General features: G+C 49.7%; 2 protein-coding genes across 2 annotated transcripts in view; one reads left to right on the forward strand and one right to left on the reverse strand.

Moving 5' to 3' along the window:
- The window catches only part of DLG3 (discs large MAGUK scaffold protein 3), a 53,770-nt gene extending 50,927 nt beyond the window's left edge, over positions 1 to 2,843 (forward strand). Inside the window, 1 exon segment of the mRNA XM_026485795.3 lies at positions 581 to 2,843. Within this exon segment, the coding sequence (XP_026341580.1) occupies positions 581 to 687 (107 nt within the window). The 3' untranslated portion in view covers positions 688 to 2,843.
- Positions 2,844 to 18,688: 15,845 nt separating this feature from the next.
- The window catches only part of TEX11 (testis expressed 11), a 285,798-nt gene continuing 283,657 nt past the window's right edge, over positions 18,689 to 20,829 (reverse strand). Inside the window, exons 29-30 of the mRNA XM_048213658.2 lie at positions 19,559 to 19,723; positions 18,689 to 18,943 (exon numbers count right to left, since the gene is read on the reverse strand). Coding sequence (XP_048069615.1) covers positions 18,872 to 18,943; positions 19,559 to 19,723 — 237 coding nt within the window. The 3' untranslated portion in view covers positions 18,689 to 18,871. The remainder of the gene's footprint in view (positions 18,944 to 19,558; positions 19,724 to 20,829) is intronic.

Raw genomic sequence — 20,829 nt, forward strand, 5'->3', positions numbered from 1 at the left:
TGCAGGTTGGTGCTGAGTAAACCCCAGCTGGCGGTGCCACCAGGTGAAGTAGGGAAAGGATGCGTAGCCATACTCTCAGACCTTGGGTTTCGGAGCTCCCTTTACTGTTAAATCCATGTCCTCGTTTTCTGGGCTGACCTCTGACATAGAGCAGGTGTGATGGCCCCAAGAGCACTGCCGCGTGCTAGAAACCATTTCTTTTAGTTCTTTCTTTGGATTTTCCAAGTCTTCCACTAAGGCTGTTTACAGTGACCAGCTGCTGGCCTCATGGCTGCCAAGAACAACATGAGCTGCGAGGTCTGGCATCTAATGGGTGCTCAATAAACATTTTTTGAACAGTCCATTTTCTCGTTCATTGCCACTTAGTCTCACTGTCTCGTCAAGTTGACATTGAGCCGTAGGCTTAGAGCACCTGCCGGTTTCCCTCGTTGCCCTAGGCTCACAGAGCCTGCGTCTGAGCGGGCATCTCTGCAGGGCCGAGCTGTGGGGGTGGGGGGGGGCTGGGGCAGGCTGGACTGCGGGGTTGGGGGTACTGTGGAGCACATTCATAATTCTGTTTTCCTCTTCCTCTTCACCTTAGCCATTGTACAGGGCGACTCACTGGAAGAGATTTATAACAAGATCAAACAAATCATCGAGGACCAGTCTGGGCACTACATTTGGGTCCCATCCCCTGAGAAACTCTGAAGAATCCCCACCAAGCACTCTCTTGTGAACAGAAGACATCAAGTCCCTCTTCCCTCCTCCCTCTTCAGTCCTGTCCCCACCAGGAGAACAAATGACTACTGTTCTTGTCCCCTTTTTTAGATATGTCCCAAAAATTGAGTTTTCTAGTCCTGTTCTGTTTTTTTAAATTTTCATTTTGTTTTAGTTTATTTTTTGGGATGATGCCATCTCACTCATCACGTGACTGTGCCCATTCCTGCATGGACCTTTCCCAAGCACTAGCACAGGTGCAAATCCATCAGAGTCATTGTTTTCATAAGAACCAAGCAGAAGCGAAGAGACGAGAGGAGGACTGCTGGAAAGCCAGGCTCTGGACAGCTGCACGGCGTGTGACGCGAGCTCGGTGTGCCGCGTGCCGAGATGCTCCCGGGCATTTCTGCCTCTCATGCTGCTGTCACGCAGCCCTGAACGGTGCAACGTATGGCGACAGAAAGTATCTTATTTATATATAGATATATATATGTAATTTATATAAAATATATAGAAATTATTATATATATATATTATACACTCTCATATAATATATATATATTCACACACATTTGGACTAGAAAATCTATGGAGACTTCATCAACGGTACTGTGTTATTAGAGAAATGCTTTAATTTTCATATTCCAATCAGATGGCATCTTATATCCCAACTGGTTGGGGAGGGATCGAAAGTGGTAGTAAGTGCTGTACCAAGGGCACTCGCGTTTGGTCATTCTCTTGAAAGCTGACGTTTTCTCTAGGACAGGGTCAGCGAGCGGGCCTTTTCTCTGGGGGCACGAGGGCTGGAGACGTGACCTCAAAGCAGCTGCTGCCCGGGAGGCGCAGTCGGTCCCGTGTGCGGAAAGCGAGAGAATGGCTAGCAGTGCTCCGGATTACATTGCCTATTGTTTTCTGCCACCTGATGTGTCTGCATGAGAGGTTTCCTTTTTGTTCATTTTTAAGCTGCTGTTAAACCAAAACCATGTTGTGCTACCGTGTCAGCCTTTTCATTATTCCAAATTTTACTTTTACTATTTAAGTGAATGCGTAGAATCCAATTTGACAAGTGTTTTAAAGGCTCATGACGTTGTGGAGGAGCCGGGCCTGGTGATTGAGCAGGTGCGCCCGGCGTGGCCGTCCAGGCAGTGGAGGGGAAGCGGGGGCTGCTGGGAACCGAGAACGGGAGCTCGGGCTCTGCGCTGCAGCGTGTCCCTTTGCTCACGGGCCAGGCACGTGCCCGACTCCCCTGAGGCCCCTCCGTGGGGCCCACCAATGTGGACAGGGGGTCACTTGCCTCCCGGCCCTGCGTGGGGACCGTGGGACCGCACTGGGCTTGGCTGGCCATGTGATGAGAAGTTGGCTTTGGGTTTTCTCCGCAGCTGCTCCATACGCCTACCCCAGAGCCCGCACCAACAGCTGGTAGCTTACTGTTGCTTCATGAGGAGAGCAGACACTAAGGCTGTCCACGTGACCCTACAGCTAAGATTCCCTTGCTGGTGAGACGTGAAACCATGTTGGTTTTTCCCAGAGTCAGAAGGCAGTGACTGTGGTCGGGGGAGTGCTTTCTCGGACCACAAGTGCAGGTGGCAGGTGTGGCTCGGGCCCCGCCCCGCCCCCAGCGGGCTCTTCTGAAGCCACCGTGCCTCCCTCGTCCCCGATGGGTGTGACACTGGGGAGAAGAGCGGGGATATGCCTGGCCCTGAGCTTGAGTCCGTCGTTTCCCAGCCCGTGGCGTGACCGGTGTGAACGACGCCACGTCGAAGACGCTGGGACTGCTACCAGCCAAATTTAGGAAACCTGTTAACAGTTCTCCTACCAGCATACTGAGGCTAACTGGACAGTGTGGGGCCCAGAATGAGGGGAAGGAAAGGGCAGCAGCTTTACCCGGGCAGTACACTGGATTGAAGGCAGAGGGATGCTGTGATGGCCGGTGGTGACTCTGGTGAGGAGGGGGGGTGAGCGGGGAGTGTTGATTTCTCTGATGTTAAGTGATGTGCTCTGAGTGATGCTCAACCCTCTGCCCCTCCCAGGGAAGGAAATCAAGACTCAAAGTAAGCATGACACTAGTTGGTTTACCAGTGTTCCTTCCAAGGAGACATATATTTTTTAATAAATGATAGTTGCAATGAACTGTGGCTCAGAGACCTTCTTCATGGGGTCGAGAAGGGAGGGTGGGGGCACCGCTGCGGGAAAAAGTCTCAAACCTTTGGGGTCCAAAAGACTCTTTACTCAGGGGTCTGGGGTGGCTCAGTCAGTGAAGCGTCCGACTCTTGATTTCGGCTCGGTTCGTGATCTTGGGGTCGGGAGATCGGGCCCCACGTCCAGCTCCACGCTCAGCGCCGAGTCTGCTTGTCCCTCTGCCTCTCTGCTTCTCCCTCCTCTCCCCTCCTCCGATTGCCCTCGCCCGCACGCACTCTCTCAAAAATAAATAAAATCTGCAGAAGAGGGACCCTGGGCAGCTCAGTCAGGTAACTGGCTGCCTTCAGCTCAGGTCAGGATTCCCAGCGTCCTGGGATCAAGGCGCACACCGGACTCACCGGGAAGCCTGCTGCTCCCTCTCCCTCTGCTGAGCAGCCCCTGCTTCTCTCTTGCTCACACTCTCTCTCTCAAATAAATAAAATCTTTTAAAAAAAGATCCTCAAAAGACTCTACCTCGTGACCATCCGCTGACTTGAGTCGGGTGTTCTTCTGGACGGTTCCAGACCACTGTGGTTGTACTCAGTCCTCTGAGAAAGCTATATGCTTGGTCTTCCACTACGGCCCCCAAACGCTGCCTCACAGCACTGACTAGGTGGCAAGATGCTGACATTTTCCCAAAAGGCACACAAGACGGGAGACGCCTGCAAAGACATTTGTTAAGGAGAAAGCAGGGGCCAAGCTAGCAGCGGGGAGCTGAGCGATAAATCCAGCAAGAAAAAGCTGGCCTACTGGCTCCCGGTGGTGTTTCCAGAAACCACTGAGAGCTCAGGGAAAAGCGAGGGGAGAGACGGGTGCAGGGTAGGCCCCAGGTGGCCGAGCAGGTGGCAGGCCCCCTGAAGAGAGGAGCGCTGAGCCCCGAGAGCAGGCACGCGTGACCCGGCTGATGGCCCTGCAACTTCCGTGCTGTGGAACAGCCTGAGTAGCCCCCTGCCAGGATTCCGGGCAAGAGCGATCGCTGATCAGAAGCCCTGACGTGTGTGGGCTGAGCCACAGGAAGGAGGCTACTCCTTACCTGTCTGTGGCCCTTTACCGTTTGCAGGATGCTTCCTTTGACACGTTCTCTCATTTGCCAGAAGGCAGGCCAACAAAAGGGAGTCCCCCAAAATGCTCCTTGAGGGCTTAAGGGAATCCAGCTCCCCAGTGCAAAGGGAACAAAGACCCGGCGCTGTCACCCCGCCCTGCTGAGGCTCAGTCTGTCTTGACAGCTGCTCTTCCTCCTAGGGGAGGCTCAGCTGAAGAAAATTCAGCCCCAGGGGGAAGAAACTGAGCAACTCAGAAACACCCAAGGGTCCCCAAGCTCTGCTGTGACCAGATGGCTAGAGCCCTTCTCCCCCGGGGAGTCAGGGCCGGGATCGCGCCCCAGTTCCGCTGCTGCTGACAACCCAGCGAACCCCGTCTCACTTTCTTCATCTCTGACGGACCTTACTTACATGAAAACCTTCGTCAGCTAAGACTCACGATGCCAAAAACGATTGGTCCAGATACAGATGATCAACCTTCTCTTGAGGCGGAAGTGCTGCTAGAAATTACTGAATGAAGGCAAAAGCTTTGTCCGAAAGTCATGCTCCAGGACGAAGCTGCTAGGGATGCACAGGAAAGGGGGAGCCGAGCAGCGGGACTGGGGAGAGCCAGGAGATCAAGGGTCAAGCAAGAAAGGATGGGACTGAAGGGACAACGGGCTCGAGCAGAAATTCCACAGGGACAGTGCATGCCTGGTGCCAACCCCTGGAAGCCCAAGGGGTCAGAAACCCTTGTAGACATGAGATGAGTGGGTCCAAAACAGGAGGGTCGAAGCTGGGGAGAAGCGCGCCACGCCGTCGGCGCGGCGGCGGGATCTGTCCGGTGTCAGCATTCCCAAGCTCCGCCCTCAGGATTTCAAGGTCCGGGTTCCATGAATCCTTTGATCTGGTCAGTGCCCTGGCACCTCTAGGACGTTCTGTCACCACACAGATAACTTCCCCAAGGTCGAGTTCCCCACGTGGAAAAGCCCCTCCCCCATCACTTACAATAAAGAGCAGCACGGCCTCCCGCGATCCGCGATCCGCGTTCCTCCCCTGTGAACAGGGTCTGGGCCCCGTGCGCCCCGCCGGGGACCCGCCGCGAGGCCCCGACCAGCTCCTCCTTCGCGGAGCCGAGCCCACAGTCACGGTGCGATACCCACCGGGGGCTTTCACGGCAAGACAAACGAACTCCCTGCGTGTCTTGTCCCTGCCCCGCCACCGGCACGACAACCGGAAGTGTTTGGTGTCCTTCGAAGGACCGGGAGGTGGGTGGCCCGAGAGCAAGGATTCGGACCCGCTTGCTCGCCGTGAAGGGCAGCGGCCAGAGGATGTTCTCCTGACCGGCCTTGCCGTCCCCACAGCCATCCTCCACGTAGCCCACAGAACTGGCCACTGATGCTCTCCACCTCCTATGGGGCCCTGCTGCTTACAGGGGAAAGTTCAGGGTCCTTAGCATGGCCCTTCTGCCACCAGGCCTTGGCCCTTCTCCCCTGCCTCACCTTTTGCCACGTCCACCCGCTCCATGCCCCCAACACCACAGCCCCATGTTTTCGCTCACACTTCTGTCCATTGCTGCCCCCCCATCTTGCTTACCCGGAAGACTCCTTGCAATATATATTTTTTTTAATTTATTTATTTTGACAGAGATAGACAGCGAGCGAGAGAGGGAACACAAGCAGGGGGAGTGGGAGAGGAAGAAGCAGGCTCCCAGCGGAGGAGCCCGATGTGGGACTTGATCCCGGAACGCCGGGATCACGCCCTGAGCTGAAGGCAGTTGCCTAACGACTGCGCTACCCAGGCACCCTCCTTGCAATATTTTTAAGACTCAGTTCAAGAGTTCTCCTCCCGGGGCACCTGGGTGGCTCAGTCGGTGAAGCGTCCGCCTTCGGCTCAGGTCATCATCTTGGGGTCCTGGGATCGAGCCCCGCATTGGGTTCCCTGCTCAGCGGGGAGTCTGCTTCTCCCTCTGCCTCTGCCCCACCCCCCACTTATGAGCCCTCTCTCTGTCTCTCTCAGATAGATAGAATGATAGATGATAGAGTTCCCCTCCTATGCTGCCTTTCCTTTTTTTTTTTTTTTTTTTTTTTTTTTTTTTTTTTTTTTAAAGATTTTATTTATTTATTCGACAGAGATAGAGACAGCCAGCGAGAGAGGGAACACAAGCAGGGGGAGTGGGAGAGGAAGAAGCAGGCTCCTAGCGGAGGAGCCTGATGTGGGACTCGATCCCATAACGCCGGGATCACGCCCTGAGCCGAAGGCAGACGCTTAACCGCTGCGCCACCCAGGCGCCCCTATGCTGCCTTTCCTGAAGCACCTCCTCTTCCCTCCTGCCCCTTAGGTCGTCTTGACTATCCCTTCCTTGGTGTTGGTAGACCCTGTACCAGAACTTTCCTCATCCTAACACCTGACCTTCATTTCGTACTTCCTACGAGACAGGCACTGTGCTAAGGGCTTTACCCGTTTCCCTTCATTTAGTGCCCAAAACCGCCCTATGAGGTGGGTGCTCATGTTCTCTCCTTTTCCAGAAGAGGGAACGGAGGCACAAGGAAGCCACACAGCTAGTCGCCAGCAGAGCTGAGTCAAACACGGGCTGCCCGGCTGCGGTAGTTGTGCCCCGAAGCCCCACACCGCGCCACCTCGCACCCCGCTGCGCTCGGAACATTCTGTTGCCCTTATCTCTTCTGGTCTTCCTGCCCCGACTCCTCTCTGAGGGCACACTGTGTGTTCGTCACATACATCTCTGCAGCTCGGAGCCCAACATCCAACACGAAGTAGGTGCGCAGCGAAAGACAAGGGATGCGCCCGTCTTTGGCTCCACCTTGGTGGGAAGAGATCTGACCAGGCCCAAACCTGCAGTGAATACGAATTTTCTGTTCTGTTTGGGGACAGCTTCCGTTCTGAGGTGCCTGCAACTTCCTCTGGGATCTTGCTCCATCGATTATGACCCCTTTTCATCTCCAACCACTTCCTCTCCTTTAGCTCCTTCCCCTTCTTTTCACTCTGCTGTCTTCTCACCAAGCACTGAACAGCCTCCCTGCTCTGCTGCCACTTACCAGCTGCGTGTTCATTCCACACGCTTGCTGAGTGGCGGAAGGCTGGCGAGGTCAGCCACCGCCTCCCAAGCGCGACGTTCAAAGACCCCCTTCTGAGCCTTGACGTCGTAGACGGATGAAGATGCCATGTCCCCGCTCTCACCATCGATGTCACTTCTCTCTGGAACACTCGGGCTTCTCCTTGACTTCTTCATTCACTCTTCTCCCGCCTCCTAAGCACCCCTATTCTCTAGTCACCTAGGCCCGAAACCTGATTTCTCTCCTTTGCTCATCATATCCAACCTCTTACCAAATCGTGTTGATTCTTTACAGTATCTGTTCAATTTGGTCCTTTGGTTTCATCGTCACTGCCCCTACCCTCGTGATAGCAAGAGCCGCAGCTTGGCGAGTGCTAGTGACAGGTGCTATGCATGATGCTAAAAATACAATGGCAGGTCAAAGAAGAACGGTCCATGCTCCCAAGGACCTCATAGTCTAGTTGGGGGAGGGTGACAAACAAGTCAGTGACTTAAGTATATAAGGAAACATTACGCTAAATGCTATGAAGGACATACGCGGGCGGGATGCAGCAACAGAGGATAATGTAATGAGAGGACCTGCTTAAGAGAAGGTGCCCCAGGAAGGCTCCCCGGAGGAGGTGACGTTCAGGTTGAGACTTGTAAGATCAGTAGGATCAGACTGGTGGAGGAGCGGCTGTGAGATGTGGTGGAAGGAAGGATTTACCACCCTCCACTGGCCCCAGGATTATGTCCCGATGTTTCTCTAGCCACGAGCCTAGACTCTCGGCCTTTTTACCCATCAGCTGGGCTGTTGTCTGGAGTGCGTCCAGCCCCCACGTCTCTGAAACCCTTCAGGCTCCAGCTCAAACGCCATTCTCCATGACGATGTCACGGGTCGCTCCAGAACAGCTTCCCCTTGCTGTCTTTGGCGCCACCCTAGCAGGTTCGGCGGAACTCACCCTGTTCTTCGTTGCGTGGTAGCTAGCCGCCCATTATGTCTTCTCCAGCTAGACAAAAAGCTCTGGAAGGCTGGCGTTGCGCGTCTGGTATCTTGGTATCCCTCGCAGCAGCTAGTATGTGCCAGGTGCTCAGTAAATGACTGCGGAGTGAACTTCCTCTTTCTGGACCTCGTTATCTTAATGTAAAACAGGAGGACATTGTACAGAGCGGCTCTAAGGCCTCTCCTATGAGCCGTGATAGAGAATTCGAAAGGCCGTGCACTGTGAATCCACAAAAAGAAAGTTCGTGCCGTTTGCGAATTTTCGGTTCAAAAAACCCCAAAGGGACAGCAGTGCAGCTGCCAGAGGTTTAAACACAGCTGCCAAAGAGCATGGCGCATGAGCACATCAGGTTTCTGCCGCTTAACCATCCCCCACGGACAGAGGCCAGGTGCCTGCTGTGCGAGGGCAAGGGATCCAGAAGAGGTGCGTGGACTAGGACAGGGGACACATCCCTTTCCCCGCTGGGAAGAGGGGTAGAATTCCAGGAGAGCTGGAAAATGGGACCTGTTGTCTCCGAACAGGGTGCAGGTTCTGATTACTTACAGCTGGACAAAGACATGGGGCTAGGGAAAGGGGAGCGTGCACGCACCCAACGGGCCGCTTGATGCCCTCGGGAGGAGGGTTCCGGTGCCCCAGCAGTGGCAGACAGCAGGACCTGGCGGGACTTCTGGGTGACAGCTATTTGAGCGCAGTGTGAGGGAGGTGTGAGGGGTGGCTGCCCGTGAGGGCGCGAGGACTCCAGCCGGGAGGTACGGACACTGTCCCAGTGACCGGCCCCAAAGACCTACCAGCTCTGTCTCGCGGTTGGAGCAATTCAGTGTCTTTGTGTTTTTGTTACACTAAGTGCAAGCTTTCCAACTTTCGACTTTTCTTGAGGAAGTAAAAAGGTTTGTGAACAACCTCTCTCTTCTGGCTTATCAGAGAGGTTGAGGTATTCCCAGGCAGACTGAGGGGGAGGGAAGGAAAAAGGGAGAGAGAGAGAGAGAGAGAGAGAGGGAAAGAAAGCAAGAAAGAGAGAAAGAGAAAGAAGAATGAAAGAGAGAGAAAGGGAGGGAAGAATGAGAGAAAGAAAAGAGAAGAAAGAAAGAAAAAAGGGGGAAAGAAAGAAAGAGAAGAAAGAAAGAAAGAAAGAAAGAAGAAAGAGAAAGAGAAAGAATGAAAGAGAGAGAAAGAGAAGAATGAAAGAGAGAGAAAGAAAAGAGAAGAAAGAAAAGAAAAAAGAAAGAAAAGAAAGAGAGAAAGAGAAAGAAGAATGAGAGAGAAGAAAGAAAGAGAAGATAGAGAGAGAGAAGAATGAGAGAAAGAAAAGAGAAGAAAGAAAAAAGGGAAAAAGAAAGAATGAGAAGAAAAGAAAGAGAAAGAATGAAAGAGAGAAGAGAGAGAAGAAAGAGAGAAGAATGAGAGAAAGAAAAAAGAAGAAAGAAAGAAAAAAGGGAAAAAGAAAGAAAGAGAAGAAAGAAAGAAAGAAAGAAAGAAAGAAAGAAAGAAAGAAAGAAAGAAAAGAAAAGGAAGGAAGAAAGGACAGACCAGGAGGTAAAGATTCAAAGATCCTAAAATGGTCAACAGGGAAACCTCCTTGCTGTTAAGGAGAGGAATGTCAAAGGAGGAGACAACGGGCAACTAGGGTCCACCCTGGTCAGAAGTGAATTGGAAATTCTGGAGAAGAGATGACAAACAATAGGGAAGGTAGAGGGGAATAAAATCCACAGTCAAGACTCCGAGGAGCCGAAGACAGTAAAACGAAAAAGAAGTTAAGAACTGGAGTTGCCCCAGAATAGGCAGGAAACCTTTCCTTTTTATTTTTTCAAGATTTTAAAAAATGTTTGTTTATTTGATAGAGACAGCATGAGCAGGGGGGGAGGGGCAGAGAGAGAAGCAGGCTCCCCGCTGAGCAGGGAGCCCGGGGAGGCCAGGCTCGACCCAGGACCCTGGGATCATGACCTGAGCCGAAGGCAGACGCTTCACCGGCTGAGAACCTCGGCAGGAGGCGGGACACACAGATCTCCCGGAGCAGGACAGGACGGCACAAGGCAGTCAAGACCGAGCAGGTGCAGGGAAACACGGAACCCTACCCGAGGGCAAACACTCAAAAGCACTTATTATGTAGCAGGCATCACTCTAAGAGTTTTGCGTGTTTATTTACTCATCTGCTCTTTACAACGACTCGATGACTATGGTTCCAGGCATTTTACAATGAGGAAACTGGGGCACGGAGAGGGTGAGGGATTTGCCCAGGGTCATACAGAGCTAGTAAGCGCAAGAGCAAGGATTCGGTTCCAGGCTGCGTGCCGCTGTGCTACGCGGCCTCGCCGAGTTCATACCGCCTCGCATCTCGGTTTGTTCCGCAGTCCGGCTTTGCCCTCAGCACTGCACAGAAGCCGCGCTCTCAAAAGTCTGTGTGGCTGCCAAGCTACCAGATTTCCTACCTTCATGGGCCGCAAACTCATCACCCGGTCTGCCCTCTTTGACACTGTTACACATTCTCCTGCCCGGAACTGAGACCTCGGCATCATCCGGGATTATGAACACTATGACTTATAGGGGCCCTCGCGTTCACCATCACTGTTTTCGCGGCTATTGCTCCACTTCAAGTCTTCGTTATTTTCTTTTTTTTTTTTAAAAAGATTGATTTATTTGTCAAAAAAAGAGCGAGTACAAGCAGGGGAAGCGGCAGAAGGCGAGGAAGAAGCAGACTCCGCGCTGAGCAGGGAGCCCCAATGCGGGGCTCGATCCCAGGACCTTGAGATCATGACCTGAGCTGAAGGCTTTACCGACTAAGCCACCCAGGCGTCCCAATTTTTCGTTATTTTCATTCAACAAACACATAATGCTATGCATCAGGCCCTAGGGATACAGTAGTGAACAAAACGGATAGGTCTCTGCGCTTAGCTTGCTGTCGAAGAGATAAGACATTAAACAAATAATCACACAAATACATAGATATTTATAAACTGATCAGTGCCGTTAATGAAAATATGGGGCTTTATAAAAGGGTGAAGTAGGGAGATGACAATGGCCTCCACATTAGCCTTCCTTCCTCTAGACTCTTCCCTCTTCTGATTGTTGCCCAAATTAGTATTGCGAAAGTCTGTCTCTGACCCTACTGCTCCCCAGCTCAGATTCCTTCAGTGGTTTACAGAATAAACTCCAAACTCCTTACCGAGACATTTGAGATCCTCCCTAATCTGGCTCCAACCTAGCTTTCCCCCACCGCTCCCCTTCAAGCACTCTACGCTGCAAATAAACAGAACCATTCACTGTTCCTCGGCTAGAAAGACGACGTGCTTTTACCACGCTGTCTTTTTTTTTCTTTTTTTTGCCAGGAATACCCTTCCCCTCGTTCCTTAGATCCAAATCTCATACATCTTTAAAGTCCAGTTCAGCCTTCTCCACAAAGCACTTTCTCATTCCCTCCTTTGGAATCTCAGCACTCTCCCCTAACTTTCATAGCATTTGTGTTCTATCTTTAATATTGTAATCACTCTAATACAGTAAATGCAATCCTAACCTCTTCCTTTATTAGGCTATAAGCTCATCGAGGGCAAGATCTGGATCTAGACCACAAGTATTCCTTGGTTGGGTGGACAGATGAATGAATGAAAGACTGACTGGATGAACGAACAAACAGACGAACGGCTAGTTGGTGACTTCCCCACCTGACAATATGGAGGGGCCATAAGTATGCAGGCACATCTGAATGTTTTCTTTGGTCATGCATTCTCACTGCTGTTGAACAGACAGCTGTGGGAAAGCTGTCACATCAAACAAATGCTCCCCATTTCCACCTGCCTCTACCTCTTACTTTAAAAATATTTTATTTTTCAGTCATCTCTACACCCAACATGGGGCTCAAACTCACAACCCCGAAATCAAGCACTGCACGCTCTAGCGACTGAGCCAGCCAGGCACCCCTCACCTTCCTCCACCTCTTAATCTAACAGGTGTCCCCCCTGTAGGGGTGAGGAGCCCCACCCACCAAAGGACACATGGAAACCATCTCCAAGGACTATGAAGTTGTGGGCAGAAAATTCAAGGACTTGGGGAACCATGTGGCATTTTCTTTCTTCTTACAAAAGAAAACTAGTACTTTACGTGCAAGATGAAATGGCTGCCTATACAGATGGAATTGTAGAATAGGATTTGTCCAGACCGTAGTTTAAAATACTAGATTGCTGGGCTCCTGGCTATGAACAGAGTTCTCTACGATAACTTAAAAAAAAAATGTGTTTACCCAGAGCCTTGCTGATCTGATAAAGAGAATTTGAAATTGAAAATGGAGGGGAAAGCAGAAAAATGCCCTGATAATATTATAAAATCAATTGCTATGGATGCTATCACATATGACAACAAGGGCACCGCTGTAAGAGGTGCCCATTCAGTCACACAAGACGCATCTGCGCGAAGAGTCATAAATTGAACTCACGGCTGAAGGTGCTTCTGCCTCAGTGCGTGGCGCATGCGTTGGGTTGAGCCATATGAAATTGCCCATATTCTACCACCATGCGCCTATGCAAATGGCAACTTCATATGGTCCAACCTAACATTATGGAGTAAACTTGAAATTTTAACCCATTAAGACCTGGAGGAATGAAAGTTACAACTGGAATCTGGCATCAGGAGGAACACATTCTTAAGAAGAAAGATGGCCTCGGGGCACCTGGGTGGCTCAGTCAGGTGAGTGTCTGACTCTTGGTTTCGGCTCAAGTAGTGATCTCAGGGTCACGGGATGGAGCCCCGGACCCCTGGGCTCCGCAATCAGCAGGGAGTCGGCTTGGGATTCTCTCTCCCTCTCCCTTTGCCCCTCCTCCTGCTCTCTCTCAAATAAATACATCTTAAAAAAAAAAAAAGAAGGATGGCCTTGAGGATGGAGATCACCTCGTCCTATCTGCATAGAAATCCACAAACACAAGGACAGAGCCCACTACAGAGTTTCGGAGGCGTTAAAAGGAGAAGAGAGCAGGTGGAATACAGGGCAAGCACATCACACTCCAGCCTACAGGACGGGGCAAGTGGATGACGTACTCTTGGTGCAGATCACAAACATGGCACAGGGCAAGCAAGGCCTAGCAGCCATGAGGGAGTCCGTCCAGAGTTGTCCTAAGTTTCGTTTGCCTAATGGCAGAACATTTAGAAGTTGTTTACTTGTCTTGCTGACAATATTACCCCTCAGAAAGTAAAGAAACCAACAAGAGGGATTGTTTGTTCTTCAGGTCCTAATTCGAACCAGTACTGCAGGGCTGACTGGCGAAGTGGAAATTTGAAGAGCAACCTTTTTTAGCTCAGAGTTTGTGAGAGCGTCAGGCTGGACACAGTAAGGCATTTTGCCCTAGAACTTAAAGAAGGCAGACTTCAGAGAGCTCAGAGAAAAGAAAGGGAGCACGAGGGCAAAGCAAAAGCAGGGGTCCAATCGATCTAGTTTTAAATCATGCTCCTGCCTTCTTCCAGCTGTGTGACCTTGCTTAAGTTACTTAAACTCTCTGGGCTTCAGTTTTCTGCAGAAATGATGAGGGAGGGAGGGAGGAAGAGAGAAGAAAGGACAGGAGGAAGGCACAATAACAGAATGCCACTGCCTCCTTCCTGGGCTTGCTACGACAATTAGATGCGATAGCACACGGAAGGGCTTAGCACCTGGTAGGTATGCATTCCTTGTTCATTTTCTGGCACTTTCTGTTTGGACACCCTTCCAAAAGGGTGAGAGGCCCTAAGAAACTAAATTCTGACCATGTAACTGCGAAGTCTTTTAGTGAAGAAATCAAAGGAAAAGTATCTAAAGACAATGGGGTAAATGCACAGAGAATTCTTTGATGATGAGACATGAGCAAGGCCGAAAAGCAGGGCATCTGACCAATGCTGGCTATGAAACAGTAACACAGAATTGCCAAAACCCTATCAGGAAGGCCTGGCCCCAAATGAGCTAATTCTAGGAGTAAGAAAAAGAGGCTGTTTTCACTTTTGTTTGCATCAGGAAGCAAAGGAAGGAGGCCGTGAAGTCTGCAAGCTGGGGCAGATAATATGTTTTGTTTTAACTAAAATTAGTTTTTAAAATTATAAGCACATGCAAAAAGAATTCCAGTAGTGCCACAGGGTATGAGCATGAAATGGACAACGGAAAACAAAGATGAAGACGACCTCCTGAATTCCCACTTTGCCCTGGTCTGCCCCGCCGTACAAACTGTGCCTGTTAGCCTGGAGAGGGTCAAGCAGACATTGCTACCAGAGTAACTACAGAAGCTCCAAGAAAGCAGCAAGGTGCTTTAAATGATTCTGAGTCTCTTGGCCCCAGACAAACTATATTTCAGGATGTTGGGAGGGATAACTATAGAGGAGATCACTGTACTGGTGTTTGTAACCTCTGGGGAGCCAGGGGGAGTAAGAAAGATGCTGGAAGCCTAGAGAAGGACATATGTTCCTTTTTAAATGGCAAGATGGTAGGCCTCACAAGCTTTAGACAGGTAGGTTTCATCTTAATCAGAGGCAAGTTTCTAGAATACGGTACAGGAAGGGATGACTTGCATGACACCTAGAAGGGAGCTAGTGATCACAAAGGGTTTAGAAAGCCCTTTACTTAAGAATAGCTCAATACAGGGGCACCTGGGTGGCTCAGTCGGTTAAGTGCCTTCAGCTCAGGTCATGAACCAGGGCCCTGGGATCGAGCCCCACATCAGGCTCCTCGCTAAACAGGGAGCCTGCTTCTCCCTCTGCCTGCCACTCCCCCTGCTTGTGCTCTCTGTCCGACAAATAAATAAATAAAATCTTTTTTAAAAAGATATTAGATGGCACTCTGACCAAATACGCAGATAAAGCAGGTCTCGGAGGGATAATGACATAATCCAGACTCTACCCAAAAAGAACAACTGGCAAGAGCAATTTAACAGAGATGAACGCGCTCAGATGAAAAACTTGGAAGTACAAGCAGAGACACTGATTAATGGGAGGAAGGTATGAAAAAAAAGTTGTCATTCATTCTTTCAACAACTATCTACTGAAAGTGCCAGGCACTGTGCTAGACACTGGGGCTACTGTCTGCCCTTCTGGAACTTAAAGACTCTTGGAAGAGACAGCGAGTAATCAAATTGAGTCCACAAACAAAGATATATTGCCAAACTGTGTTGAATAAAGTCAAGTGCTAGGAGAGCACATGCATGACAAAGGAACCTGGCCCGGCCAGGGAAAGTTTCTCTGAGGAACTTGAGCTGACTTCTCAAAGCTCAGGAGGGATAAGCTAAGGTGAAGGCGGGAGACAGTAAACAGTAAGTCAAGTGAGTCACAATATGAAATGCCTGCTTGCCTGCGAACTGTGGTCCCTCGCCCTTCCCCGTGGCAGGGGCTCCACGTGCTTGCTGGCCGGGCGGGCGGGCTCAGCCGCTGACCTGGTCGGGGCAGCCGTCAGGGTCAGGCTGGGGGGGTTAGGACTGAGACAGCTGCATAGGGAGAGCGTTCTTTTTTTTTTTTTTTTTTAAAGATTTTATTTATTTATTTGACAGAGATAGAGACAGCCAGCGAGAGAGGGAACACAAGCAGGGGGAGTGGGAGAGGAAGAAGCAGGCTCCCAGCGGAGGAGCCCGATGTGGGGCTCGATCCCAGAACGCTGGGATCACGCCCTGAGCCGAAGGCAGACGCTTTAACCGATGTGCCACCCAGGTGCCCCTAAGGGAGAGCGTTCTTGAGCAGGGAGATGGAGCAAGTAAGTGGGTATTTGGGGCTCAGAGGAGCCAGGTTTCTCAGTGTTGGAGGAGAGAGTTGCAAATATGGAAAAGGAAGAAGGCTAGAACAAATTTTCTGGTGTTGGATTGATAAATGGAAGTTATCAGTAAGAAGTCAGGTTTTTTTTTTGAAGGTTTATTTCAGAGAGAGCGAGCGAGTGAGCACGAGTGGGAAGGGCAGAGGGAGAAAGAATCTGAAGCAGGGCTCGATCCCACGACCCCGAGATCACAACCTGAGACAAAGCCAAGAGTCGGCTGCTTACCCGACTGTGCCAACCAGGTGCCCAGTACGAACTCCATTTCATGTATGTACAGAGATAGGCTTTTTATGGATACGGTACTGTCAATGTATTTTCCCTTCCTTATGATTTTCTTAACTTTTTCTTTTCTCTAGCTCACTTTATTGTATGAATACAGTATATAAAAGACATATAAGATACATTGTCAACCGACTGTTTCTATTGTTGGTAAGGCTCCCAGTCAATAGGCTATTTATTTGTAGCGAAGTTGTGTCAGAAAATTATATGTGGGGTTTCGACTGCGTAGGGATTGGCGCCCTCTATGTAGGGTTAACTGTATCTATACCTATATATCTACAGATATGCACGTACGTGTGTATATGTATATACACAGACACACATTTATTTTCTAGCTCTGGGGGTGCCTGGCTGGCTCAGTCGGGAGAGTGTGCAACTTTTGATCTCAAGGTCGAGAGTTCGAGCCCCACTGGGTGTGCATACTGCTTTAAAAAAAAAAAAAAGATCTCTGGATACTATTTCCTAGCTCTGTCCTCGGAGAGGACTTAAAAACAATGGTGCCCCCGAGCTTGGGCACTAGCTACCATTCTCAATGAAATGGAACCAGGGATCCCTGGAGACATGCTGATTCCAGTGCTGGGGCAGGGAAAGTACATGAGCCTGCAACAACTGACCACGTCACAAAGTAAGGAAGTGTTCAGAAAACAGTGGGGACGTGTCAAAAGGAGCGGGCTTTGAGCAGCAAAACGATGATACAGAAGTTGCACGCATGTGTGGCACCATCTCCCGTGGACACCCACGGGCAGTCATGCCTGATTGCTACCTCTGCAGAGATCCTGAGATTGAAAAGGACAAGCAGGCCGCTGCTGAAAAGGCTGTGAGCAAGGAGGACTTCCAGGGTGAATGGACGGCCTGCAGCTCCTGAGTTTCCCCCTACTTAAGTGGAGGTCACAGGCTGGTCTGAAGGTGCGTAGTCAGCAGCTCCCTACTGAGGACGGGTCCGCAGCTTCCGCTGCTCGGGCCCCTGAGTGGGCAGGAGCCCATCCCACTGAGGGGTTTTAAGTTCCTCTTCCACAAAGGCACACCAAAAGGAAATAGAGTTGACAGAAAATAGTTTCTAAAAAAAATAATGATATAGTGGATTATAACTCACCAAATAAAATAGAAATCCACCAGTCTGTGTTAAAACATGTAAAAAAATACGACCAAATAAGTGGGGGAGAAGAAAATGTTCACCTAACAAACACTAATACATGAAGTGGGAACTATGGAAATTCTAGAAAATCAACATTTAGCAACCATCATGGGAAAAAAGGATTCAGGCAAGACTCATCAGTGGATGCTAAAACTAGGAAGTAGAAGTTTAATGAGGAACAAAAAATCCAATTATCTTCTGTGATGTACTTCACAAGTACTTACTAGTTACTAAGTATCTGGAAGATGCCATCTTAACCCTAACCAGTAATGGGACAAACTGACATTGTGTGCCTGTTGGTACAATACACCAAGAAGAACATACCAATTTTGTTGCAACCCTTCCAAAAATGCTTACACTCAATCTAATCGTTAGGAAACATCGAACGGACCGGAGCTGAGGTCCATGCCACAAAGTAATTAGCCTGTACTCTTCGACAACGTCAGGGTCATGAGAGATAAGGGAAGGGTGAGAAACTATTCACGTCTGTAGGAGATGAAAGAGACAGGACAACTAAACGCCACTTACGGTTCTGAACTTAGGAAGGGTTCAGAAGGGTCCTTCCTTATCAGGACAATCAGTGAAATTGACTGGGGTCTGCGGATTAGACGGTAGAATGGCATCATTGTTAGTTTCCGAATGTTGATGCTTCAACTGGGGTCCCGGAGGAGAGTAGCCTTGTTTTTAGGAAATACACAGTGCGGTATGAAGGGGCAAGGAGCAAGAGGTCTGCAAATTAATCTCAAATGGTTTAGAAAGAAACACCAAGAGAATGATAAAGCAATGTGGGAAAATGTCGACACACAGGGAAGCTGGGTGAAGGTATATGGCAGTCTGTGCCTATCCGCACCTTTTCTGTAAGTATGAAACTATTTCGAAATCAAAAGTTAAACAATGTTAATACAAACCAACCGGGGGGAGGAAAAGCCGATGTTATCTGATAGCACACTAATGCAAGTCCAGCCAGAATGAGGCTGCTGAACTCCGTGAGGGTCACACCTCACCGGAACGTGGGATTTGGCTCCTGGAAGGTGAGGGGCCTGTATCGATGAGGAACCACTGAGGGGCCTGGGAATGTCCGACCAGAAGAAGAAAAAGCCAAGAGGACAGGGAGGAGCCTGACTTCTGTCTTGAGTTCTCCAAAGGGCATCTGGGACAGAGAGAGTAGACCGCTATAGGGAGACAAACTTCTGTTCAGTATCAGGAAGGGCTTTTTACCCATTCGAGAGCAAAAAAGGTGGCTTGAGCTATCTCGGGAGTTCCCTGTCACAGGATGTGCTCTGATAGAGGCAGGGCAACCCATTCTCATCAAGCGAGTTTATGAGTGTGATCAATTCTGGGCCCGATAATGACTAAGGTCCTTCTGACGTAGAGTCCACAGTTCTCTGTTATCTTCAGGTAGTTGGAATTTGAGCCCTTCTGGAATGAAATGCACCCTGTGTTGGACTCGGATGAACATTTCCTTCTGTTCACATGGGGTGTGAATCATCATGCTCCCATGTGGGCTATTTCAATACATATATAACATCCTTAGCACCTTGGAAAATTTATTTGTCCCCCAGGAATGAGCCGGTCACCACAGTAAAAGTCAAAATGCTTTTATTTTAGAAAATGTCAGTTAACAACATGAAAATAGGACCTGAGAAAACAGAAACAAAAGCTTAGAAGAAAGTTTAGCAAGAATTTAAATGCTCAACATCTCAGGACCAAACATCTTCTTCGGGCAGCTGTCAGCCTGCCTGCTCGTATGCCTTGTCCCAGCACTTCTCACTCTTCATTAAAATGTGAGCCCTTTTTTCTATCTAGTGCTTCTACAAGCTCACTATACAGAATATTCACCTGGGAAAGAAAACAGCAGACAGACCTCCTGAGACACAAGGAAATGTGGCACAGCCTCCCAGACTCTTAGGGAAGAGGGACCCCAGCACACAAGGTTTGTTTACTCGGGACAGGCAGATCTTATAGGGGAGAAGATGCTTAAAACATAAAATATCCTTTGCTCTTATTTGGTAGCAAGACTTTTTTTCCTCCCACCAAGCCTCTCCTGGTTAGTTAGTGGCCCAGAACTCTGCACCCCAGACTACTCCCTGGAGAAAATACCTCCGGAAACCGTCACTGTTGGCACAGTGGTCAGTCCTGCCCTACTCGCACTGGCATCGACAGTCATGCATCTTTCCAGAGCTCTATTCTTGGCATTCTTCTTAGGCTCCACTTGCTCTCCCTAGGTTCCCCCCTGTTCACCATCCTTCCTGGTTTTCACTCTAAGACATTTCTGTTATAGTCTCCTAACTCTCGCAGTTCTATGGAACCACCGCGAAGAACAATGATCAGGACCCTTCCAGGGCAAGGGAGGTAGGGCTGAGTCTTTACCAGGTGCCTGGATAGAACCTCTCTGCCCCCCCACCCACACACACCCTGGTCATCCCATCCACCCCTAGTCCTCTTCCTTCTCACCTGAGTTTCATAGCTTCTCTTGAGGGAGCCAAGGTGGTCAAGAAAACGCAAGGCTAGGCCACACCATTTTTCTGCAGATACATACTTTCTCCTGCCGTACATAAATATGCCAGTGTTCCAGGACTTGATCATCAGCCAGAGAATCTCTGTTTCTGGGTAGCCTTCCTGAAATCCAAGAACAGTGTCAGTGCTGTGCCCCATTATCAAACAAACAGTGGTGCTCTGCTAGCACCAAGGAAAGAGCCACAGCGTCCACAAACCATCCCAAGCTCCTTGAGAGCAGGAGGGGAGCATCTTGAAGGCCTGTCAACTGTAGAACGCTCCACAGCAAGACCTCATGAAGGGACATACAAACTGAAAAAGCACCGAGGCCCTCCTGGATGGAGTCTTGGTCTCCTTGACGCAGGAGAAAACCCTGTGTCTTGTTGGGGGGCTCCCCTTGGGGCTCTCCTCAGCCAATTATTTCTAATTCTCAGAGAAGCTTGTCAAGAAGCAGTTTTATTGAATCTGTTAATTTCCTTGACCTGAATCAGTGTGTATTTAGAATAGAAATTATATTCATCTTGAGGTTTTGCATAGGGAGAGAGATTTACTTTAAGGAACTGACTGGCTCACACGATGGTGGGGGCTGGCAAGCTGGAAATCTGTAGGGTAGACCGGCAGGCTGTACATTCAGGTAAGAGTTGATGCTGCAATCTTGAGTCTGAAGTCTGTAGGGCAAGCCAGCGGGCTGGAGACTCAGGGAGGATTTCACTGTTAGTCTTGAGGCAGAATTCCTTCTCCGGGAAATCTGATTTTCTTTTTTTGCTTAAGGCAAAAACTGATTTTGGAGGGTAATCTGTTTTATTTAAAGTCAACCAACTGTAATTAAAAAAAAATACTACTCTTTTGTGTTGACGACATGTACTTAGCTATGAACAAAAGGGCCCATTTCTAACATGGTCCCTTCACCTAAGAGGAGTCTTTAACGTGGCTGATCACGAGATTTTGCAATAATGAAAGGGATTATAATGTCTGAGGAGCTACTTTCCCAGTTCTTGTATAGGAGACGGACCACAAAGGGAGCATTCATGGGCTCAATCCAGGTTAAGGCCCTTCATCGACACAACAGGCCCCTGCAGGGGGAAACGGAATAGAGAACTCGGGCCACAGTTCCTTGGGAGTGTCAACGACGTCTCAGCAAATTCCTTCCCTCACTTGGGTCTACAGAGATCGCCATGCATAAAACACTGAGATGGAGGGCGCGAAGACAGACAAAACAAAGCTCTTCT

This window comes from Ursus arctos, chromosome X (genome assembly GCF_023065955.2).
Source record: "Ursus arctos isolate Adak ecotype North America chromosome X, UrsArc2.0, whole genome shotgun sequence".
Taxonomy (NCBI): Eukaryota; Metazoa; Chordata; class Mammalia; order Carnivora; family Ursidae; genus Ursus; species Ursus arctos.